Below are 25,684 nucleotides of genomic sequence, written 5' to 3' on the forward strand. Positions count from 1 at the left end.
TTAGATATTTCAAATTTACAGTATTAAACACGTTATCTTTAGTTCTTTGCCTTCTCCGGCAACCAGATTGAAGTAGAGATCAACAATGTTGGGGGCAGTTGTCATAACACCGAGAAGAGCAAAGCTTCTGTATGAAGGAACAGGACAATGATTCGGAGCAATATACAACAAAACCCTGGTGCAGAGAAGGGGGATCCTTCAAGCCAACCAGCAACTGATGACTGGTGATGGAACCAGATGGTGGGTTCATGCCTGCACAGCCGATAGCGCCTTGTTCCGCCGGGACTTTGCCATGGCGATGACATAATTCGGAAGACTAGCATTGCTGGTATTATGAATGGCACAGATGTTCAGGAAGAAGGCGATGAGTTTAAAGTTTAAACCCCCTCTCCATACCATAAACAAATATGGGTCCATTGGTTCGTAGTTCAAATCAAATCGAAATCCCTTGGAATTAGAATCAGATTGGTTAGAGGAATTAGAATCGGAATCGAAATCCCTTGGTTCATGAAGAGGTTGGAACTGGAATCAATCATGATTTTTAATTTTACTCCTAATAAAATAAAACAGAAAATACAAAAAATGCAGAAATTATAGAAATTATACTCAAAATTAGCAGAAATTACAAAAAAAAAAAGAATATAAAAAATTTGTAGAGAAAATGCAGAAATTACAACAATTTCTATAGGGATGCATGTATAAGACCAGAGATAGGGATGCATGTATAAGACCAGAAATATTAAAGGTGGATGAAACGAGAGAACAGAGGCCTGGGGAAGCTCGGGATGCATGTATAAGACCAGACATAGGGATGCATGTATAAGACCAGACATAGAGTAGCCTTCTTAGAACAGCGAGCTTTTCTTCGTACACACATTGACACATAAAGCACGCTCAACGTACACAGCTTCTCTCTCTCTGGTATACGTTTCTTCTGATACCTGTGCTGCATTGCATCTGTTTGGAATGGGAAGGAAGATCACACAGACAGCAAGAAAAGTTCGAACAGATGAGTTGTAGTTGCAGAGGGAGCAAATCAGAAGTAGAATCAAAAGCTCGAGCAGACGACATGGATAGCAAGAAGAGTGGTAGCTGATTTGGAGGAAGGAGGAGGAGGAGGAAGAGAAAGATGGTTGGCAGTGGTTTTATCTCACTGGAGATGGGGTTGACGGCGGCAACGACAACGAATAGTATGGAGGTTGAAGGGATTATTCATTTTCACAACAACAACTCAATCGTAGGTTGGATTGGAGGGGTTTTTTGTCCAAAAAGAAAAAAAAAGAAAGAAACTAAATAGCGGAATGGGAATTGCATTGTGGAGGAGGGGGTCAGGAATGGGGGAATGGCATTCCGCCTACTCATTCCCATTCCGGTCGACCAAACATCCGGAAAGGGAATGACCCATTCCGATTCCGATTCCAGGGTCCTATTCCCTCGAAGCAAACAGATTTTATATCAATGTTAAATATGATGCTACAACTGTAAGGAACTTTCAAACCACCCCCTCTCCCATTTATTTGACAATTACGTTTCTTGTTGCAGGGACTGATATGTTGAAATTGCCATTTCCAGGTTAAGGAAGCACTTCAAGCAGAAGATGGGTTGCCTCTGGACCGAAATATCCCTATAATAGGCTTTATTGTAGACTTGAAGAGCAGAAAGGTTCAGATATTCTCGGAGTAGCAATTTCCGAATTCATCGGAGAGAATGTTCAGATAATAGTCCTCGTAAGCATCATAAGGTAGGTTCGGCTCAACTCCATTTGGAGCAGCCTTCAGGTTCTGACAGCCCGTTTGGGCAACCATTCGAAGATTGTATGACAAATGAATTATCTAACTCTGTTTTTTTATATGTATTTCTTTATTTTGTTTTATTGTAAAGTAATGCTCGGTTTGGAAGGAGTATGAAGACAAATTTGTAGAGTGTAAAACCTTATAAAATTTACACCAACTTAACAGAAATTTCAAACTTTGACCCCCATGACTAGCTTATAACTTATATGGTTAATTAGTGAAATATTTTGAAAGAAGATTATAGTCAAATATGTTTTATCCGACCGCGCGTTTGCGTCTTTATTACATGACAATCGGTTGATCAAGAGCAATCTGCACGTGGCCATTGAGTTTGAGGTGGGAAGCCAAAGTGCGCCAGCCTTGCGGCACTCGCCTGGAAGAAATCTATAAATTGGCCCTTTTACAGATTTAGACTTTAGTAATTTAAAATATGGCTTAACATTCCCTGATCCTGTTTAATGAAAATTCAATTTAGCAAAGTCTTTTCAGAAGGATGAGATGCCGAAAAAGCTCGGTTTGGAAGGAGTACAAATACAAATTTAGAGAGTACAAAACCTTGCATTTTGTGTTATTTTGTATGAATTTACTGCCTTTTGATCTTCTCTTCAAAGACAAAAAGTGACTCAGTCTACCACACTTGTTAAAAACAGGTTGAGTCTTTAGACTATTTATCATGCCGATAAACCAAAAAACTTTATTTAAAGCTTCGCCAAGCATCTACTGATCATACCGCTACCAAACGGAAAAATACCAAGCTTGTTGAAGCCGAGAAAAACCTCACAGAAAGACTACAAAACACTCAAATGTGGGATAAGCATTGCTGAAAAATATAACTTTTTTGTAATGTAACCCAAAAATATATTCTAGCGGAGGAGGCGGAAAAGAAATATATGGGCAACTAGAGTGAGCCCGTTTTCATAAATAAGAAAAAAAAAAAAAGTAGATAGGGTGAGCCCCGATCTCCTAAAGGAAAAACTCCTAGTATCCGATGACATTAAATCCAACCGCACATCAGTTATATGATTTTCTTCTTCACACTTTCTTTTATTTTAAAACTAATAATAAATTAAAAATTCGCACTGATATGATCATGAGAAGTCCAGTGCAAGCAACCATACAGAGTGGTAGCAAGTAATTATCCCGATTCTCTCTCTCATCCTCGACGGCTCTGCAACTCTGTATCTGTGTGTATAAAACACTGTCGAATAAACTTAGAATTCTCAAAATATCTGTGAATTAGCTGTCTCAATGCCGGGTCTGGTTTCGGTAAAAACCCCACAGGACTCTCCATCGCTTCGAGTTCTCGTTCCCGACGGCGACCCCCAGGTTCAGAACCATGACATGGGATCCGAGACCCCAAACCCCAAGACCAAATCGCCGATCCCGAAGAGAGCCCCATCTCCATCTCCATCCACTTCACGGGGAAGACCCTCGCCACCGGACCGGAGCTCTGGCAAGAAAAAAACGCCAGAGAAGCCGAAACTCGACGAATCATCCCTCGACAATCCTGATCTCGGGCCCTTTCTTCTGAAACTCGCCCGTGACACGATCGCGTCCGGAGACAGCGCAAACAAGGCGTTGGACTTCGCGATCCGAGCTTCAAAATCCTTCGAGCGATGCGCAGGAGAGGGCGAACCGAGATTGGAGTTGGCCATGAGTTTGCACGTTGTTGCTGCGATTTACTGCAGTTTAGGACAATTTGAGGAGGCGATCCCGGTGCTTGAGCGGGCAATAGCGGTCCCGGATATTGCGAGAGGATCGGATCATGCGCTCGCGGCGTTTTCGGGGTATATGCAGCTCGGCGATACGCATTCGATGCTGGGGCAGCTCGATCGCTCCATTGCTTGTTACAGTGCAGGGTTGAAGATCCAAATTGAAACCTTAGGAGAGTCAGATCCGCGAGTTGCAGAGACTTGTAGGTAAATTGTCATTCACCGCAGTATTTCCTTTTACTCTTGGTGCACGTTAGCACACTCTACTTCTACTGGAAAGTGGAAACGATCGACTGTTGCTCATCGTTTGATGGCTTCTCTTTTCTTGCTTCCTGCCTTAGTTTTACATGTTGCATGCTCAAGTTAGGGCGGACCCTCCCTATTGGATAATTGGGTTCCCTTACCTTGTTTGTGTTTGCATGTGGTGTCTATTTGTGCAGTTGTTTTTGGGATGAATTTTAAAGGGAACTGTTGACCGAGGATTGCTTACACCACGAGGTGGAGCATCCAGCCATCCACCATTCCACCGGAGGAGGGACTCGAAATGCCCCCGCCGGCAATATAGCGCATGTTAGTTATGACTCTCCTTAAAATTTAACGTGCGCCGTTTTATGGGAATTCACTCATTCACTACGAGCCACGTGATCCGATGCTTGTATGCCGGATGTGATCAGACCGTCTCTGGAAGCACCTTTTTTTGGCCTCGTGATGGAATCTTGCTCATATATAATATTTATCTTTCTAAGATTGTGTTATATATCTCAGTGATCGCATGGAAGAGTCCCACTGTCTGAGCATTATTATATGTAGGCCCTCTCGGAAGACCCATTGTTTTGGGATCTTTTGTTTCAATCAATGTCCTTGAAATTTGATAAAACTGATGAAGCCCAAGTCCAACCACATGTAGGCAGATGTAAACAAGATAAAAATGGCTAACACTTATAAGGACCCACCCTGTCACCACTCACTACTTCATCGTAAATTGCAATATTATAGCAAGGAGAGACGGAGCCAGTTAGCCTGCTGGTAAAGTCTCTAACTGATTGTGGCGGAGACCTGAATCAGTCCTGCCTTCACCCGAGTTGGGGGTCTATAAGAATTTGGGGGAGGTTACCCCTGATCTGAGTGTTTATAACCTATTACCCAAAAAAAGGATTAAACTTCCAACTTCCAACTTACAAAGAGGGGCATATTACCATCAAGCCACAACACTTTGAGCTTTTTTTTCCTTTTATGCCTATTCTACGAAAAAAACGTGATTTACAACACTTGAACATGAATCACTTGAATGAGGAAAAAATAACCACCAAACCACAGACGGATCAACCCAGTGGTTGAACCACTTTAACCAATTTACCCATGACGTCATGGTGGCCTTTCTTGGTTTGATGAGCAGTCTGAATCTTACAAAATTGATTCCATTAAATGGTAAGCAAAAAATGAAAAATTACTAATCTACCGACCACATTGAAGTAACATTGTTCTTCTATTATTCATAGATGTGTCTTTTAATGTACTCAAATACCCTTAAAAATGGTTGTTCTACAAATGAGGAAAATTACACTAACCTACTCATAAAGGACACATCGAAGTAACATTGTTGAATTGAGGACATATCAGTGTTAGCTATTGGTGCATTAAATGGGAATCATTATAAATGTTTAGCTCTATGTGACTATTAGACAACTTTAATATCTGGATGTTTTTGGGATAGGCAATTGGTATTAGTTGTAGAACTTTTTTTTTTTTTTCTGAGGCAGGGGGAGAGAGATGGTTAGCACGTGATGGGTATTTTGTCACATTAAAAATTAAAATTGGATGAGATTACATCAAATGGATTAGCCTTACTTTTTGAAAATGCTTATTTCTGATAATCTACACAAGTAAATCTACTTTCTTTTGGAAACTCTTTTTTTACAACAATGGGAATGCAAACTCTGCTGCAGGAGAAATAAGGTTATTTGATGAAAATAACAACAGCAATGATAATGGTAGAACATTTTTTTAGTGAACAATTGAACTGCATAAAATTTTGGTTTTTTGTTTGCCTTGGAAAATGAATCTCCATTGAAGGAGAACAGTGAATTTTTGCTCCATTTTCTTCCATTATGGCAGATTTTTTCATCTGTGGGGAAGTGCGCATCTAGTCATTCTAAACCTATTGATTCTTCACTTCCATCCTATGTTTCCTTCGTCTGCCTCTGAATCTGAAAATAGCCTTAGCTTTTCTTGGTGCCTAGGTGGAAAGCTTCAATTAAGTGGGACGTAGAACCATTAAATGGTTAGTTAGGCCTTCTTATTCATATAATTCAATCTCTTATTAATAAGTATTGATCTTATGATTAACACAGTTTAGTCACCTTGTGCTGTAAAGATCAAAATTCTTTGTTTTAACAAAGGTCTAGCATACACTGTCCAGCACTCCCCATATCACCTGAACGGCTACATTTTATTTTAGTTTCTAATTCAATTCACTTCTGATGTGAATACCAGAAATTCGTATCACCAGGGAATTGATTTTGAAATTTGCAGGTACTTGGCTGAGGCCCATGTTCAAGCAATGCAATTTGATGAAGCAGAAAATTTATGCAAGAAGACCCTAGACATCCACCAAGAACACAGTGAGCCAGCATCACTTGAAGAAGCAGCTGACCGCAGGTTGATGGCCCTCATCTGTGAGGCAAAGGGTGATTATGAATCTGCACTTGAGCACCTCGTTCTGGCCAGTATGGCAATGATTGCTAACGGTAATGACAACGAGGTTGCTGCTATCGATGTTAGCATCGGTGACATTTACATGTCCCTTAGCCGCTTTGATGAGGCTGTGTTCTCCTACCAGAAGGCCCTGACAGTTTTCAAATCCACCAAGGGTGACAACCACCCTTCAGTTGCTTCCGTCTTCGTCCGTCTGGCTGACCTCTACTACAAGACAGGCAAGATAAGGGAGTCCAAATCTTACTGTGAGAGTGCCCTGAGGATATACACAAAACCTGTGCCTGGAACCACAGCAGAGGAGATCTCTAGTGGGCTGACTGAAGTCTCAGCCATCTATGAAGCTGTTAATGAGCCTGACGAGGCATTAAAGCTCTTGCAGAAGGCAATGAACTTGTTAGAAGACACACCAGGGCAGCGAAGCACAATTGCTGGGATAGAAGCACAGATGGGTGTGATGTTTTACATGGTTGGAAGGCATGAAGAGGCTCGTAGCTCTTTTGAGAGTGCTGTGACCAAGCTTAGAGCCAGCGGAGAGAGTAAATCATCTTTTTTTGGGATTGTGTTGAACCAGATGGGACTGGCTTGTGTACAACTGTACAAGATAGATGAGGCAGCTGAGCTGTTTGAAGAAGCAAGAGGAATACTGGAGCAGGAGTGTGGCCCTTACCATCCAGATACCCTTGGTGTATATAGCAACCTTGCAGCAACATATGACGCAATGGGGAGGTAAGTATCTTTCTTTTAATGTTCTTCCGATTTCTTCCTTCAAGCATTCATTCTTCACTTCAAAAGAAAAGAAGCAATAAAAAAAGTGAAATAATAATTGTTTGTCCATTTCCAAATTGCATTATGTGAGGGTTACCACAAAGATTTCTCTTTTGAGGTCATGTTTGAGCTGCTAAACAAGAAAAAGAAGCCTCCATTTGCTGAAACCTAACCTATGCAATGCATCCTTCATGTATCAGAACCAATTATTGTCTATTAGGTATGAGCTTATACTTTACTTGTGAAATAGATGTCTTACCAATCAATTTGTGCAAGTAATGTTATGCACACTTGTAAGAGGTTGGGCTACAGAAATCATGTTTCGCCATTCCACTCTGATGAGTTACCGCTCACCTCGGAAGCCCCTTCGAGGGTGGCTTAACCTCCTGAAACAGAAGATGGGAGGGAAAGAAGGAAAGGTAGGAAGAAAATGACAGAGAGAGAGAGAGAGATGAAAGGGGTATTCATTCACACCACTTATTACATGATTAGGGCCTTATATAGCTGGCCTACATGTATGCAATCATGAGGAGAATATCTTCTGGTGGCAATATAACTAACTTTGGGAGGCTCTGTCGCGTGTCACACTAGCCTCTCTGTCTTCTAGTGAAATGTTGCTCGGTGGTGTCCTGCTCCACACCTATAGTTGGGTTCTAAGGGAATGTTTGGGTCCCAACAATTCCTCCCCCCTTAGCATTGACCTTGCCCTCAAGGTCTAGGTTTGGAAACCTCTCATTCAGCCTAAGATAAGGTTCCCAAGTGGCATCATCTGGAGGAAGCCCAGCCCATTCTACCTTGGCTTTTGGCACAACCTGACCACCTCGTCGAACCCAACAGAAATCCACAATTCTGACAGGCTTCGTGTTAATGCCCCCTTCTTCAGTGAATTGGGGTAAGTTGGGTGAGACAGGTGTATGATTTCCCACCGCCTTCTTAAGAAGTGAGATGTGAAACACTAGATGAAGCTTTAAGGTTGCAAGGAGGTCCAACCGATAAGCAACAGGGCCCACTCTCTCCAGAACCTTATAAGGCCCATAATACCGGGGTGCTAACTTGTGCCAAGCCCGTCTTACCACTGAGATCTGGCGGTAAAGTTGGAGCTTAAGGTAAACGAAGTCACCCACCTTAAATTCTAACAGGCGGTGATGAGTGTCATAGCGAACCTTCATTCGTTGTTGGGCTTTTATCAAGTTGGACTTAAGCAATCTAAGAATCTCGTCTCTCGCAAGTAGACGGGTCTCTACTTCTACCACCTTGGATGACATATATTCATAAGGTAATATGGGAGGAGGTTCTCTGCCATAAAGAGCCTTGAAGGGTGTCATTTCGGCAGTCGATTAATAAGTCGAATTGTATCAATATTCTGCCCACGGAAGCCAATGAGCCCACTGTCGGGGCTTTTCCCTTATGAAACATCTAAGGTAGGCTTCCAAGCAACGATTAAGAACTTCAGTCTGCCCATCAGCCTGTAGGTGATAACTCGTGCAAGGGTGCAGATGGGTTCCTTGCAACTAAAAATATTCCTTCCAGAATGAACTCAGGAAAACAGGGTCCCGATCTGAGACAATGGATCTTGGGGTTCCATGCAGCTTGGCGACATCCCGGATGAAGATGTCACCCACCATCGCTGTGGTGTAAGGGTGAGGTAATGTAGAGAAATGGTTGTACTTGGCGAGATGGTCAACCACTACCATGATAACCTCCTTTTCTGCAGAACGAGGAAGACCCGTGATGAAGTTCATGGAAGGGTCTTCCCACACTTGATCTGAAATCTTGAGAGGTTGTAGAAGGCCAGCGGGAGATTGTAACGAGTATTTCTATTGGTAGGTTTGGCATTCGGATACATATTGTAATACATCCTTACACATTCCTACCCAATGATAGTGGCTGTTGAGCCTCTTTATGGTCTGTAGCACCCCTAAGTGCCCTCCCAAGGCAGAGTCATGAAACAACCTTAGTAGTTCAGCTTTGTGGGCCGAATTCTGGGCAACAACAAACCAACCCCTAAAGAAAAGATCAGGCCCCACAACTTGGTAACCATCAACTTGTGAAGGGTCTCGCCTCCACTTATCTCTAATGACCTGCAACTACGGATCAGACCTAGCTTCTTGTCGTATAGCTTCAAACAAAGGGAAGCTGGGCTGAGAGCAGGTCAGATGGGCTAACTCTCCTACTCGTGACAAGGCATCAGCTACTTTGTTTGCGAGCCCTGGCTTATATTCTATGAGGTAGTCAAAGCCCATTAGTTTACTAAGCCATTTTTTCTGCCCTGGGGTGTGCACCCTTTGCTCTGTTATGTACTTCAAACTTCGTTGGTCTGGCCTAATAACAAATTGGCGTCCCAATAGGTATGCACACCACTTTTGCACTGCCATTACCACAGCCATCATTTCTTTGACATAAGTGGATTGACTTTGGTGAGCTACCGAGAGAGCCTTGATGAAATAAGCAATGGGCTTCCCTTTCTACATCAAGACGGCCCCTATTCCTACACCCAACACATCACATTCTATTTCAAAGGGCTGAGAGAAGTCTGGAAGAGTGAGGACTGGAGGGCTGGAAACTGTTGTCTTCAAGTCTTCAAAAGCCCGTTGGGCTTCATCAGTCCAACTGAAAGAATCCTTCTTTTTAATAGATGCGTTAGTGGGGTGGCCATAAGCCCATACCCCTTAATGAAGCACCTATAATATCTGGTAAGCCTAGGAAAGCCCCACATAGCTTTTATAGTAGTGGGCTTGGGCCACTGCTAAACGGCGTCTACCTTTTCTAGGTCTGCCATGACACAACCTGCTGCAACCACATGGCCTAAGTACTGAATTTTTCCTTGTCCAAAGGAACACTTAGTCATTTTGGCATGTAACTGATGCCCTTTCAGAGTTATGAGGGTGAGTTTAAGATGTTCCATATGTGTGTCCCAATCCCTACTGTACACCAGAATATCATCGAAAAACACCAGAATAAATTGCCTTAGAAATGGCCTGAAGGTATCATTCATGAGGGCTTGAAAGGTGGAGGGGGCGTTTGTGAGTCCAAAAGGCATAACCAAGAACTCATAATGGCCATCATGGGTCCTAAAGGCCATCTTGTGGATGTTAGCTTGGTGGACCCGAATTTGATGATACCCGGACCGTAGGTCTAATTTGGAAAACACTCGTGCCTCTCCTAACTCGTCCAGTAGTTCATCAATGAGGGGTATAGGAAACTTGTCCTTCACAGTAATCTGATTTAAGGCCCGGTAATCTACGCAAAAGCGCCAACTACCATCCTTCTTCTTTACTAAGAGTACAGGAGATGAAAAAGGGTTGGCACTGGTCTGTATATGCCCTTTTTCCAATAGTTCTCTCACTGCCTTTTCAATTTCTAGCTTCTGAAAGTAAGGGTATCTATATGGCCTCACATTGGCCGGATTAGAACCGGGTAAGAGAGGTATCTGATGATAATGAGCCCGGGGTGGAGGTAATTGGTTCGGCTCCTTGAATACATCGCCAAACTGATCGAGTATCAACTGTAAGGCCCTGTGTTGGGTTTCAGCGGGGTGAACACAACCTTGGTTGTCCAGAATTGGGACTGTGGGCCGAATGCCTAAGTGCATAAATATGGGTTGGCCAGCATCCTTGGAGGCCCGTATCATGGAGGCTAAAGTGTCACTTTGTGGACTAGGGGGCCACAACCCTTGTAAATGACAAGATTGGCCATCCTGGTGAAAATCCATTGTCATTTTGGCCCGATCACATAGAGCAGGGCCCAAGCCATGCAACCAATGAACCCCCAAAATGATATCAGCCCCTGAGAAATCCAATGGGTGGAGATCCACCACAAAATTATGGCCTTGTATGAGGATTTTCTCCTTCTTACATACACCATTACACGACATTTGACTCCCATTAGCCACATGGATTGAAAAGAGAGGAGTGGGTTGTATGGTCATACCTAGCTGCTTAGCCAATCGGCAAGTGATGAAATTCAAGGTAGAGCCACTATCAATCAAAAGCATCACGGTCCGGCCCATCAATCTTCCTTCTACGCACATGGATTGAAGAGAGTTGAGGCCCAGGAGGGCATGTAAGGAGATCTCGGCCCCGTCAGGTTCTGGCCTGTTTGGAATCAATTCACAGTCAGTTAAGTGCTCTGTGTCTGTCTCTTCCGGCTCTTCCTTTGTCTGTAGGAGAAACACCCGCTGGACCCGGCATTTATGGCTCGGTCCAAACTTATTATCACAGTTATAAGAAAGGCCTTTCTCGCGTCGGGCTTGCATCTCAGCCCATGAGAGATGCTTGAAAGGCATAGTGGGCCAGGGCAATATGGGTTTCTGATGATCACCAGCCGGTTTCTGATGATCACGAGCCAATCCCACTGCAGCCATGACAGTCGCCGGACGGAGAGCCTCACCTCCAGATGGATATCTTCTCTGAGACCTCCCACAAAACATCCTATTAAGGCTTTGTCCGGCCAGCCGTGTACCCTGGTCGCCATCCGCTTGAAATCGAGCTGGTACTCTGCTACCGTTCCAGTCTGCTTCAACCGGGATAATCAGCTCGTCGTAGTCCACTAACGCCGTCGGCCCAAAGCGGATGCACAAAGCTTCGGTGAACTCCACCCAAGTTACCTGGGGATGATTCCAGCAATACCATTGGAGCCATAGAATCGTGTCTCCTTCTAGATGAATGGAGGCGATGGAGACATGCTGGTGTGCGGGAGTTTCATGGTATTCGAAACATCTTTTTGCTCGGAAGATCCAAGGAATGGGATATCCACCGGAATAGTTGGGAAAGTTGATCTTTGTGACTTTTCCGGTGGGGTAATCCTCTGTTCTTTGGCTACTGGAAGCAGAGGCTTCTGCTCCTGCTAGGTGACTGGTCTCGCCAGGCTGTTGCTGAGAGACAAAGCTGGAGATATCGAACTTGAGCCACATCAGGAAGGTGGGGGGGGGGATCTGGCGACACTGAATTTTGTCCACGCAGTGTGTTCTTTCTCCTCACCTTGATTTCTTTGCCATTTTTCACTCTTTACAATAGCTGTCGTATTCATTGTTATATTATGGGGCCTCAAACCAGTTTTATTACTTCAATTAGTGTTTGTCATGCCCTGATCCTAGCTCTTTTGAACCTATCAGCATGCAAAAGATCACTTATTAGTGTTGTAGATGGTGTCCTCTGCACAAGAAATGTTCTACATACTCTTGTATTAAATATGGTGATATCCTTTCTATTTACTGATAAAAAAACTGATTTTATTTGGAAGTTGGCATTTACTTGTTAATTACTGTTGCATGTCAGTTGTAAGTTGTTGGCATCAATGTTGAAGCAGCTTCAAGTTTTCATGGGGGGTTCCTCTGGGTCCAGAACTTTTTATTACAACCCTGCTGCTTCTGTTGGTTCTCTCCCATGAAATATTCTGAGGACTGTAACCCTGTATCTTTTTGCAAGCTTCAGCCTCCTTGGATAACTTATCCAGAGCACCTCGAAAGCAGCTGAACCAGCTTAGCTGAATGTTCATCTCAGCCCTCACAAAAGAGCACTTAAAGTAATTGGCATTTGTTTCAGGAGTTTGTTGGTTGAAATTGGAATCTATTAGAGGGCGATCTGATCCCCTAAGTTATGGTTGGTCCATAAATGGGGTCGTTGTAATTGAATTAAAGATAATGAATGAATGAAACAAGAGTTTATTTTGAAGTTTGGTTATAAGTATCTTCTTTCTCTTTCTTCTAAAGGTGTTATCTTTCCTCTCTTCCTCTTATTTATTCAGATCTGAATCTCCTTTTCTCATTACTCAGATCCTTAGTTCTCCCTTATCTTCTCACCAAGTTCAATACTCAAGTAGGAATTTTCTCTTTCCCATCCTACATCAAACAACCAGAGATCATTAAGTTTTTCATATCTTGATTTAATAGCCGACCCCATATGGTTGGGATAAGACTTGGATGATGATGATGATGGTGATGATATCTTGCTTTAATCTAAAGCAAACTTTAAGGCTATGTTTGGTTTGAAGGAAAAGGTAGGGAAAGGAAGGGAATAGGTTTTCCCGTCTTTCCCTTCCTTTCCCTGCATTTTCCTTCAAACCAAACATAACCTAAGGGAAAAACACTTAAAAAAATAGATTCAGCTTCAAGTATAAATTATAAACAAGTTAATCTGCAGACATGAGATGAACAAATGATAACACCTTGTAGAAGGTTGTCAACTTGACCGGGTAAGGGATTGAAATCTTTCTAATGCTTTCAAAATGAATTGAAGCTTTTAATCTCTTTAAGTGTGCCTCGAGTTTGTTACCGAGATTTCAGTTGGCTTTTTCATAGGGGTGTTTTGCAAGTTTTTTATGTCACCAGGGAAAAAAAAGTTAGCGTTATAGATGCTATGGAACCCTACTGCAAGACAGAAAGGATGTTCAAGGAAGGAATCTGAATGATCATATGCAAGTTTTTTAAGTGTGTCATCATTTTTTTTTCACTTTTCATTTTAATGCTTCAAAGGAAGGATGTTCAAGGAAGGAATCTGAATGATATGCTGAAGTTTAACCGACGTAATATAGACATATACATTGGGTTAGTATTTAACTTGTTTGCTGAAGGCTGGGTTATAGATACTTTTTGGGTATTTCCATTTTGTTTGCTGAGGTTCTGAATGCTGAGGCTTGTTGATGTAGCAAACTGTGTAGGTATGCCCGTATGTATTTAAATGCTTGAGAAGTGAATACTGCTAAAACCAAATAACTTTTCTGTTGGAGTTTGGATCAGCTCAGCTCCGTTAATCTTTCATGTGGTTTTATTACAGGGTAGAAGATGCAATTGAGGTTCTGGAATACATTCTTAAGGCAAGAGAAGAAAAACTTGGGACAGCAAACCCTGATGTTGAGGATGAGAAGAAAAGGCTAGCGGAACTCCTGAAAGAAGCAGGCAGGTCCAGGAACCGAAAAGCAAAATCACTCGTTAACCTCTTTGATACCACCTCCCAGAGGATGAGGAAAGAGGTAACAAGGAGGTGGTCTGGCTTAGGCTTCAAAAGTTGACGAGGAATTTGTTTATAAGTCTACGCATACATGTCGCTCTCTGTAATATAGAAGAAGAATATGTAAAGGGTCAACTTGTGAATTGATGGCTTGTTTCTTGAGCTTCTAATCTGCATTTGTTTAATTTTCCATTTGTTCTTTAAATATTTGTATTGTGATTATTGTAAGTGTTCACTGCACAAAAGAAGTCATGATAAGTCGACTGAATAAATCTTTACGAATTAAGGTTGTTTCCTTACATACATATTTTCTTTTTTATCTTAAAGTGAATACATATTGCACCTCTTATCAAAGAAAGAAAGGAAGAAAACATATTGCCTGTACCCTTAAGGCCATGTTCGTGTTTCGTAAAGTGAAGGGGGAAGTTTGGTCAATGGGATTCACAGTAAGTTTAATTTTCTTGGGTTTCAGTTCCCTAGGTAAAAGATACCCTTGCGACACTCAGGTAAGTTGGTTTTCCGAGTGGAGGGTAAATAGATTAAAATCTCAAAATTGCCCCCCACAACATATAAAGGTTGAGAGTGTCTCTTCAACATTTTTCCCAGAAATCACCTCCGTGGACTCTGCGTTTCTCCTCCACGCCATTCTGTTTCTCCAAAAATCACAGCTGTGTTTCTCCTCTTCTACTCCATCTTGCTGCCGTTGGTTCTCTCGATTGCTGCTCTGCTTGATCTAGTCATCGGTTCCATCATTGATTCTCCTCCATTGTTGCTGTTTCATCCTCCACTCTGTTGCCGACACTATTGAGATTCTGCTGCTTCGCTTGTCATCGTTGCTCGCTGTTTTTTGCTTTTAATTAATGTTATTGGATTGTTTCTATTTCAATCAGTGACTTTTGCACAAGCATATTGTTGATTATTCACATGTATTTTCTCTGGCTCTTTCCTCAAGAGCTCTTGAAGTTGGGAGCTGAACATGGATGTTTGTCTATATTAGAGAGAGAGAGTTGCAGCATAGATTTTAGGAAAATGCTTGATTGGTTAAATTAGGCCTGCCAAGCATCAATCAACGCAGAGCTGAACAAGTTATTCCATGTTTTTGTTGATCTTTCCTCCACAGGTTATTGAACGAGTTATTGTTTGGATAGGTTATAGTTAAACAAGATATTGAACTTGTTACTTGGACAGATTATAGTTGAACAGGTTATTCAACCTATTATTTGGACAGATTATAGTTGAACAGGTTATTCAACCTATTATTTGGACAGGTTATGTGTCAATGAGAGAAAATGTTTAAAAAACATGAATTTGGGCCAAGGGGTAAAATTAAAAAGAGATGAAAAAAATAACAATTTATCCAAGAAAGTGAATTGCAAAAAAAATATGGGAAAATAAGAGATTTCATTTGCCTGGATAAATCAAACAAAAAAATAACATAGGTAAATGCACTTGTCTAGATAAACCTATTTTCGAAAAAGAAATGGCTTAAATAATTTTGATGAGGGGGTTTTCTTTTGATAAACATTTCGTGGTATGACTTCTGAATATAGCAATATGTGAAGTTCACATGCTTCCTCTTCCCCTGTCCCCTCTTTCTCTCTGCTCCTATCATCTTCTCTTTGCCTCTTGAACGACAACGACCCTGAAGGATGAAGGGATGATAATATTTATGACATTTTGCAAAAATATTGTAGTCCCTTGCAATGGTTTTTTTTTTTTTTTTTTGTTATTAGATTCTTGTATTTTTCATATCATGATGAATAACCTTTCTTACGATTCTATCAAAAGGAAATGGCCGTATACATTATACCCTCATTTGCATGCACTTTTTAAAATCATAAGATAAAATGCTTTTGTCTTAAATTAAAAGTCAATTTTGGTTTTTATTCATTTATTCCCAATTTAATATTGTTTAAAAAGACATTTTTAGTCATGATTTTCTAATCAAAGATAACGACTATTGAGCTAAATGCTCAAGACCGATCAACCAATTTTGAAAATCCAAGCAATGTGCACTGGTTTCATGTATTTTATTTCATTGCTGGTATGGCAAATGAAGTATCAAATCGTTTCCAGGAACATGTTGTGTTTTCTCTCGACTCTACCCAACAAAGTGTGGAACTGTGGATTAGTGCTCTCAATGGATGGTGAATGATTCCAATCCAATTATGCCAGATATCATAAATAAATGGTAGGTAGATCAATGTATAATCATACTGAATTTCAAATTTGGATATTATCTTGAACTCTTATTTATTTTCTTTTTCTGAGATCAGTTGGCTGTACATTCAAGGAATCAAAAGAGTTCACCATTTGATTGTGTTATTGTGTCAAAAATCATTAATGTAGATGCCTGGACATGGGAAGTAAGACCAGGCTTAACCTTTAGACAGCCAATTATAATCTTTTAGGCAAACGTAAAAAAAAAAAATTCACCAGCATATTTTATGTATGGCGTCTTATTGTAATACAGTTAGGCTGCAGTGGAAAAACACACCATGTAAAAGTCAGTCGATGGAAAAATTCTCCGTATAAACATTTATCGATTTAAAATTTTCTAAATCAATGGAGATTTTTTGAAGTGAAAATGAAAAAGTTGTTTACATCCATTTTCAATATAAATCGGTGTAAAAGTTTACATCGATTCACTTTTATACAAAAAACAAACGTATATAAATGCAAACCAATGATGAAGATTTACATAAATTTACATTTACACCCCAAGTAAATACAGCCTTAGAAAATTTGTTTTGCATTCCGATGAATTTTCCAATGGATGAAAGGAATCCCTTGTTAGGCAAGATGCATATACCATGTATATCAGAGACTGTGAAGTGTAATATGCATTTCGGTTATTCTACTCAGGTTTTACTAAACAAAAACATTGGGCCTCATAATATATATGTATAATCTGAACTGGTTTGAGTATTGATTAGACTTCAAGAGTTGCAAATCCAAGTTCAGTCAGACATTTTCGTTCCAAATTGATTTTCGATGTGCCAACAAAGGAATGTTCTACCAACTTGCCTGATGGGATCTGCTTGGGTCAATTGGTACAGCAAAATTTCTGCTACCATCCCAAATTTATCAACACCTGAACATTCTATGAACTCCCTGCTCTCCCCAAACGACAAGGTTACTGAATTTATTTTTATAAAAGAGAAGAAGAAATAGTAAAAATATCAGAACAGTTTCTTTTCCAAATAAGAGTGAATCTTCTAAACTTGTATTCGGTGTGTGACAGGATCCTTTACACGTGTACAGCATGGTTTTAATAAACGACTCAAAAATCAAATCCTTTGACCACTAGTTCCCGGGTTAAATGGTCCAATCATCCCATCTAAACCCCAGTCAAAATCGGCTCTGGAACCATGATGTATTCCCAAATCAACCGGTCCGACCGTCAGATGATAAGCTTAATTGCCTAAACACCCCCCCCCCCTCCATATCTAAAATTGTCAAATAAAATCATAAGGATTGACCATTTGAGCAATGAGCATGTCCTCATCAACGTCATTCTCTCAGCTTTGTTTAAGGGTTCAAAGTTCAAACTTGAATTATCGCTAAGAAAAGCTGAAATCTCTAAAAGAAATCAATTCATAACAAAATAAATAAATAAATAAATAAAGAATTCTCTCACAATGCAAGGACAGAAAATGAAGAAACATGAAAATAACAAGCCTGCATTTGGGGAGAGAGACGTGCGTGCTAGAGAAATCTCCAATCAACTAAGGTGGCACACTCAAAATATGACAGTCATCACAAAGTTTCAAATTTCGATACAATAATCCTTAAGGCTGTGTTTGGTTTGAAGGAAAATGTAGGGAAAGGAAGGGAAATGATGGAAACTAGATAGTATTGTCTTTTTTTTCCATTGTATCAGACCTATGTTGTATCATATCGGGCCATATTGGGGGGTGTATTGAGCATATCGACCGATACATTATGAAAATGATACGGCCAAAAACTAAAAAAAAAATAAAAAAAATGGGGAAAACAAGTTTTTTTCCCCTAAAATAAGCCTTTTTTCACCATCAAATGATTCTAAACATCCAAACCTTATTCCTAAAGTGCTAAATATGCAAAAATTTGCAAAAAAAAAAAAAATAAGTGTGAATTTTTTTTTTTAAGAATTTTCAAATCTTGAAAAAATATGGCAAAAATAAGTAGGTTTTTTCAATTTTTATATTATCTTGTGATTTCTTTTTTCTTGAATATTTAAATCTATGTTGATATACATTTCTTAGATTCAAAATCACAATTTTTTTTTGTGTTATGAATACTGCTATGAAAATTTCGTGAAGATATTTGGGGAAAATATAAATTAACAAAAAAATTGAAAATATAATTTTTTCTCTACCTATAAAGACTTAATATGTTTTATATCTATGGATTTATCTATCATATCCATAGATCAATTGAAATATATTATTTAATTATTTAAATTTTAGAATTTTAGAATTAAAAAATAAGTAATAATTAATTATATTTTATCATTTGATCACAATGATTGAATATATTATAATTCTATGGATGATCTATCATATCCACAAAGCAATTGAAATTTCTTCTTTAATAATTATTTTTTTATTTTTTTTATTTTAGAATTAAAAGTAAACACTAATTAATTATATTTTATCATTTGATAACAATGATTGAATATATTATAATTCTATGGATGATCTATCATATCTATAAAACAATTGAAATTTCTTCTTTAATAACTATTTTTTGAATATATTGTACAATGTTTATTTATTTTTTGTTTTTTTATTTTTTTATAAATTTTCAAAATAAATAATTATTAATTATTAATTATATTTTCACTTAGAAATTGTGTCAATGCATGTTTTATGGTTAGATAGGAGAGATGGGTTTTTCCTATCCCATAAAACTTAAGAATTATAATTTATAAATTATAGTTAAGCATTGGTTTTTTAATGAATTTTTAATTAAATAAAATGCATTTCTTAATAAAACCATTAAAATATATTAATTTAATGTACATATGCCTCTTTGAGGTCTCATATTTAGTATTATTGTTGTATTTTTATGATTTATTGAAATATTTATAATGTTTCCATACATATCTTAATTTTTCTCCAATACGGATGTATATCCAAAACGTATCTTGATACGTCTCTTAAAATTAACTTTCCGATACATTAGACGTTTCCGATACTTTGAACCTTGAGTGACCAACAGTGAGATTGTACTTAAAAGGCTCATCTATTTTGGCCTATCAATATTCAATACTATTCTTTATGGAAAAACTTTGGCTGTTTGGGTCAAATAACGAACCTAGAGGGCCCAGATTATTTGGGAGCTTCCCCCGCATGACACTTACCATGTACAATAAAGGTGCATGTGAGGCCACGAGCCATACCAGGGGAAGACCCTAGGCAAGTGGTTTGGACCAAGTCTGAATCTGCTCCTCACAGAACGCACCTCACACCAATTTCACAACATGTCCTGGCCGTACATTGGAAACATCTCCTGTATTTTTATTTATATTTTTATTTATCTTTCATGGAGAGATGCAAGAGATGTGTCTGTGAGATCGGTGTCAGGCACCCTCAGTGGAGCAGATCCCAATTCATTTGGACTTTGGATTGGAGATTGGAGTTAAAAATATTTCCCCGTCCAAAGATGAAAGATTAACTTATAACCAGTTAAAGCGTTAAAAGGGCAACCCAGAGCAAGAAGCTCCAATCAATAAGGGGTCTGGGGAGGATATATTATCCCTGTACATACAGAGAGACTGTTTTCAAGACTTAAACCCCGGGTCATCCAAGCAACGGAGCAACCCAGCTGTTGTGTCAAGACCCACCCTCTATCAACTTATAACCAGTTAATGAATGATGGTTAAAAAAAGAGAAAGGGTTCGCTTAAATAACTAGATAAAATATCAATGAATGCCAAATATGAGCATTGAGCTTTACAATTCTGAAATTTCCCAGTATTTTTAGAGACTATTCTCTTTAAAGTGTTTTGCTTCTACAAACTTACGTTTGTTCTTCTTTGAGGTAAGTGGGCCCAGGCTTGAAAGGATCCGTTTCCATGTATGCCTCTGGACGATAGAACCCGGCATCATTCATCCGATTACTGAGCACATGCAGGATGGCTTTCTTTCCTCCATATTCATCCCTGTTGTTCTCAACATACTCTTTGGCCTCTGCTGCCACCTCGTTTACAAAATCAAACCGGTTCTCTTCTGATAGTAATAGGGTCTCTATGTCCATAGTCAAGAGGTTTCCTGTTTGCTTAATCTTCCTAACCTGCTCTTCTAGAAAAGGTATTCTCTCAATTTTATACCGCAGCTTGTCATCCTTTTTTGTCTGAAAAAAAATGTGTTCATCCATCTTATCAATGTCAGTTTTTTTTTCCAATAATTCTTATAGAAATATCAATGGGTATAATCTAAAAAGTTTAACCTAAAGTCATGCCTCATACAGGATTCATGTTCATATGGGTTTGGCTAAAGGTTTTAATGCCAGTGACCAACCTGACAAGTGACACAACCCCTTATCAGCCTTAACGGTTTTAATGCCTCATACAGGATTCATGTTCATATGAGTTTGACCATGCTCCTCGGGCATAGTTAACATTCACAATTTCAGCCTTGAAGTAACAAGATAACAATGTGGCCCTTTTTTTCTTTCTTTTTTTAAGAACGTGTAAAGTATTGTATTAAAATAATCAAACAAAAACCGCTATTACAACCAAACACAGTCAGGACTCAGGAGCTGTACATCCCAGTGCCCTTGTATGTTATCTCCTTTTCTGTCCCAAACAAATCCACTCGGCAAGCTCCATTTTATTTACAATCACAGCATATCATCATGATTCAGCCAAAAAGTTTGCCTTCTTTAGGATAAGACAGAAAACCAGATGTTAAGTTGCTAATTTATGTCTCTATTAAACAACAAAACCTAGTCTAAGGGAAAAAGAAAGAAAAAAATGAGGATATCGCTTAAGAATAGTTTTTGGTGAATATGTACATCAATGCAATTTTGATTGAAGATGATTTTCTTTCTTTTTAATGAATGTTACCATTGTTGGGAACTGTTGTATTGTAAGTACTGGTCCTGATATTGTAGGTAGGCCTTGAGTACAGGATAACAAGTTCCTCAGGTCACTTTTGGAAAAGAGGGTGTGGATTTGGGTCAGCAGTCATCTTAGTCCAAATGGGTGAGCCTCAAGTTCCAGTTTAGAGTATGTATCACCAACTGTATGAGAACTTCCAAGAGTAGGCGTTTATGCTACCAAGGTTTTCCAAGACTCGGAAATGGTCTTTGTGGAGCTGGGCCTTGCAAACACTACAAAGAGGTAAAATAAATTGAGTGAAGAATAAGAATGATGATCCTTTTTGACTTTGGTCAAAAGGCAAATTTAATAATGGCTCAATGAAAGAAAAATCTAGGGATTTTTGGACTGCAATCCCCCTCAGAAATCTTTTTTGCAGCCCCCTCCTACTCTATTAGTACCCCCCCCCTCCTATAAACCACATCCTGCCCGTGAATTTGGCATCAATCCACGGGCAGGATTCAATCCACCCCTACGAAATCCTAGCTCCACCTAGGGGTGGACTGAATCATAAAAACCCCAAAAGTCTAAAGGTAAGCATATTGATGGGAATAATAATTTTATGGATAAAGGAGTGATAGAATTAGCAGAATAGAATGGCGGGAAAATGAGATGTGAAGAAATGACTTTAAGAGATCATATGCGAAGCATGGGGCATAATTTGGAAGTTTAGGAGTAAACCAATGTCTAAAAGTGTAGAAGATGGTGAGATAATTGAGGGGGCAGTGCGAGATTGTAGCAGAAAAGTTGGAAATTGAAAGCAAGGAGTGAAGATTCAATTGGGGTGGGGATTTGGAGGCATCCGAAGAGACAACAGAGGGGAATGATGATCAGGAGGTGTGCACAGATGAGGTTAGCAAAACAAATAAGAGAGTGGAACTGAGTAAAGTGATTGATAGAGGGGTTGAGATACAAAAGACGTTGAGTGTATTTTAACATAGGGGAAGAGGAGGCAGCCAGAAGAATCTTTGAAAAGCTTGAGGAAAGAAAAAGGAAGAAAGCAGAGCAGGATAAACAGAGTAGAACAGAGGTTAGCTGAGTCTGGTTAGGTAGGTCATAATACTAGAGGAGGGGAGGGAGAAACAAGAGGAAAACAGGGATGAATATGATAAGAAGCAGAAGACATCTGGTAGAAGCTGGTTGGCTGTTGGGATCTCTGGCAGTAGGTCTTTTTTTTCTTTTAGGGGGCTGGGGATTGGAATCGAGCTTAATGAATGAATTTATTTAAAACTAAAGAGGTGCATTGTTGAACTGGTAAGGGGAGGTATTTCTTTCCAGTGTCTTCAACCTGTCATAATGTCATTGACCCAACCAGTCATACCTCTGACCTGGTGACAATTCTGGCTACCCGCTATATTGCAAAAAAAATGTTGACTTGGTCAATGACCCATTGGCCGGGACAGTTGGACTTGGACCATTGACCCATTTGACCTGTTTAATGGATTACCATTGGGTTTTGAATTATTTTATTGTTTCAAAATTTCTTTATTGGTATGACATCACGAGTTGACCCAATGACCCAAATGGTTGAACCACTAAGCCATTAATCCAAAGGGGAAAGTAGTTCAGCCTCCAAGCCATGTTTTAAAACATTACTTCTTCACAGGGGAGGGTTGATTTTTTTTTTCTTTTTGCCTTTCAATGATTTTTTATCACTTGTTTTCTTTTTTTTGCAACCAAAACTAATAATTTTACATATTCATGATGAGGTTTACTTTTCCTGGAGTTGTCTCCTTTGAATCGTGATCTGCTCCTCACAAAGCACACTTCACACAGACCTCACAACCCCACCCCGCCATGTATTGGGAACATCCCCCCATGAATAACAACACAAAAGACAGGAGATGTTACCGATACAGGGTGGGATTGGGCTGTGAGGTTGGCGTGAGGTGTGCACTGTGAAGAGAAGATCCAGACTCGTCTCCTCCGGGTTAACTATTCCTTTTACTATCATAAACTATACTCTCTAAGTTAGTAGACCCCGCATAGTTGTGATAAGGCTTGGATGATGATGATGATGATAATAATAACAATGATCTTATATTCTCTAGCTAAGGCGCCAAATATCTTGCAGGTAAAGTCTTTGGCTGGTCGTAGGCAAGACCTGGGATCAAATCCCGCCTTCATCAGGGTTGGAGGGACTTGGGGAACCACGATCAAACACGACTATTGCTTCCCCAATTTCCCAAACATCAAAGAAACCTTCCGGCGGTGGTGGGGATGTATTAAGGCAAACTATCATCTAAACCGCTTAACTCTACCCTTGCACTCAACATACAGTACTCTTACACAGAATGTGGTCATAGAGGCGGTATTGGAGGGGTTTGGGAAACCAAGATCAAACACGATTATTGCTTCCCCAATTTCCCAAACATCAAAAAAGCCTTCCGGCGGTGGTGGGGATGTATTAAGGCAAACTATCATCTAAACCGCTTAACTCTACCCTTGCACTCAGCATACAGTACTCTTACACAGAATTTGGTCATAGAGGCGAAAACCGAAGCCCTAACGACTTAATTCAGATGGTGCCGAATCTGCAATGTCAAATACAACATTACTGCACCGAAATGCATGCTCATCCTACCTCAGTGACTTCAACATTCTTTTTTAGTTTTGAGATTTATAATTATAATGAAATGATTGGAAATATAAATAGTTTTTAGCTATTACTTAATCTCAACGATTTCTATTCCCGATTTCGACATAAGTAGACTTCTCTACGATTGTTTTCTTTCATATCTTAATTCAAGTTAAGAAAGAATAGTGTTTCAAGACATACCTCTATTCAAAATGTAGCAATCAAAAGAAAAGATCCAGAAGCGCAAAGGGGGACACACAAACACCTCAGATTACACAAACATGGGAATAAGATAATTACCAGCTTTCTTCGCCTCCATACTCGTCTGCTGCTACTATTACTCGATGATTCCTGTAACTTATCAAGATACAGATCAGATATTCTATCAAATGGATACGAATAAATCAATAAGGATTTGGAATGACTAACCTGTGCTCTCACAGAACTACACAGACGCCATTGATTTTCTGCTTTAACTCCAATCTTCTGCTGCGATAAATGAAAATGACAATTAAAAATAAAAAGGAAAAAAAAAATTAGGTAGAACTTGTCAGATGAACTAGAACAAAACTAGAAGTACTTACAGGAGGCGATAAAATGGACGGGCAGAGCAAGTGAAGAGTAGTAGATAGAGCCATGAGTATGGATGGGCTCTGAAAAAGGCGTTAATCGCGTTATCGCGTCTCTATTGCGAAGGTATATATTGTGCTTCTACTGATGTTTGGTTAAGTTGCTTCCGTTGAAAGTACCCGCTAAATTCGATGAAATTACTTAAAACGCCACTGCCGCTTTTCTCCTCTTCTACCCCCGCCCAACAGGCTTCAAATAGAAACTGGTCCGGCTGCCACATTCATTCTTATGAGCGCGGAAAAAAGGTAAATTATAAAACCCCTGTAATATGGGTCAGTGACAATTAACCCCTGAACATTCATGTGTGACAAAAATATCCTGAACTTCCACTTTGCAATAAATACCCCTGGCCATTAATTTAGATTAGGAATGATTAAATTATTAAAATATGTATCTAAACTTTCTTAATTTTCTTGGTAAATTACAAAGACCCCCTTTACAACAGGGTCAAGTGATAAATACGTCCTGAACTTTTATTTACAACAAAGATCCTCTTGAACTTTCACTTTGCATAAGCTTTTCTTTTTTTTTTTTTTTGTCCATACCCTTTTCTCTTAAAACCGAATTAACAAAAAATACTTTCATTTTTTTCCAAACTAAACCATCTAAATTAACAAGAATCATTTCATTGGCATAGAAAATAAAGTTATTTTCAAATCTCACTTCATTTCACTCACATTAATGTTTATCTTCATCTTAAAATATAAAAATTATCCACTCCTTTCTCCATAATTCAAGAAAAAACCAAATGAAACCATAAATCTATATCTATTAGAAAGAAATCTATACCATTTCATTTGAAATATTGAATCCAACCATAAATCTGCAATGATTTATTGGAGCAACAAAGAGGGTTTCAGTGTTGTATTTAGAATATTAATCAAATCATAAATCATTCAAATAATTAAGAAAAATGTAGTTTGGGGATTTAAAAAATGTAAGCAGTTTAACAAGACTCTTTTTCAAAGTTAACCGATAGAACTCTAATAGAGGGGTATTTGTCATAAAGTGAAAGTTCAAGGGATCTTTGTTGCAAATGGAAGTTGAGGGGGTATTTGTCACTAACCTCATAGTATAGGGGGTCTTTGTAATTTATCCTTTTCTTTTCTTTTTTTCTCGCCTTTTTCTCTTAATCCTAATTGACCCAAAAATATCTCCATTTTCTCCAAATGAAACCAACTAAAATAACAAGAATCGACATGAATGTCTCTCTTCATCTTAAAATATACAAATTATCCACTAGTTCCTCCAATAAACCAAAAGAAACAAACAAAACCTTAAATTTATATATATATATATATATATTTCAAAAATGAACCACCACCATTTCATTTGAATATTGAATCTAGCTAGAAATCTGCAATGGTATAATAAAATAACCAAGAGGGCTTCTATAGTATATTTAGAAAACTAATTGAATCATAAATTGTTCAAATAATTAAGAAAATAGTAGTTTGG

At 39.1% G+C, this 25,684-nt stretch overlaps 2 protein-coding genes across 4 annotated transcripts; one reads left to right on the forward strand and one right to left on the reverse strand.

The window, feature by feature from the left end:
- Positions 1-2,473: 2,473 nt before the first annotated feature.
- Positions 2,474-14,231, forward strand: LOC148864402 (protein KINESIN LIGHT CHAIN-RELATED 1-like). Of its 2 annotated transcripts, none has more exons than XM_088975927.1 (3): positions 2,474-3,712; positions 6,038-6,946; positions 13,759-14,231. In XM_088975927.1, the coding sequence occupies exons 1-3, from the start codon at positions 3,042-3,044 to the stop codon at positions 13,991-13,993; spliced, it is 1,815 nt and encodes a 604-aa protein (XP_088832053.1). In that variant the 5' UTR covers positions 2,474-3,041; the 3' UTR covers positions 13,994-14,231. The 2 variants fall into 2 exon arrangements, with proteins under 2 accessions (XP_088832053.1, XP_088832054.1); XM_088975928.1 differs by lacking the exon at positions 13,759-14,231 and adding an exon at positions 12,262-12,669.
- A 5,584-nt stretch (positions 14,232-19,815) lies between these two features.
- PTAC7 (plastid transcriptionally active7) lies at positions 19,816-24,393 on the reverse strand. 2 transcript variants are annotated; one of them, XM_088975929.1, is made up of 4 exons: positions 24,181-24,393; positions 24,026-24,085; positions 23,897-23,947; positions 19,816-20,270 (listed from the first exon to the last, which is right to left on the reverse strand). In XM_088975929.1, the coding sequence occupies exons 1-4, from the start codon at positions 24,232-24,234 to the stop codon at positions 19,938-19,940; spliced, it is 498 nt and encodes a 165-aa protein (XP_088832055.1). In that variant the 5' UTR covers positions 24,235-24,393; the 3' UTR covers positions 19,816-19,937. The 2 variants fall into 2 exon arrangements, with proteins under 2 accessions (XP_088832055.1, XP_088832056.1); XM_088975930.1 differs by having other exon boundaries at positions 24,026-24,082; positions 24,181-24,311.
- Between the last annotated feature and the right edge of the window lie 1,291 nt (positions 24,394-25,684).

The sequence above is a fragment of the Nelumbo lutea genome, chromosome 3 (assembly GCF_056320005.1).
Source record: "Nelumbo lutea isolate HS-2025 chromosome 3, American lotus-T2T, whole genome shotgun sequence".
NCBI lineage: Eukaryota > Viridiplantae > Streptophyta > Magnoliopsida > Proteales > Nelumbonaceae > Nelumbo > Nelumbo lutea.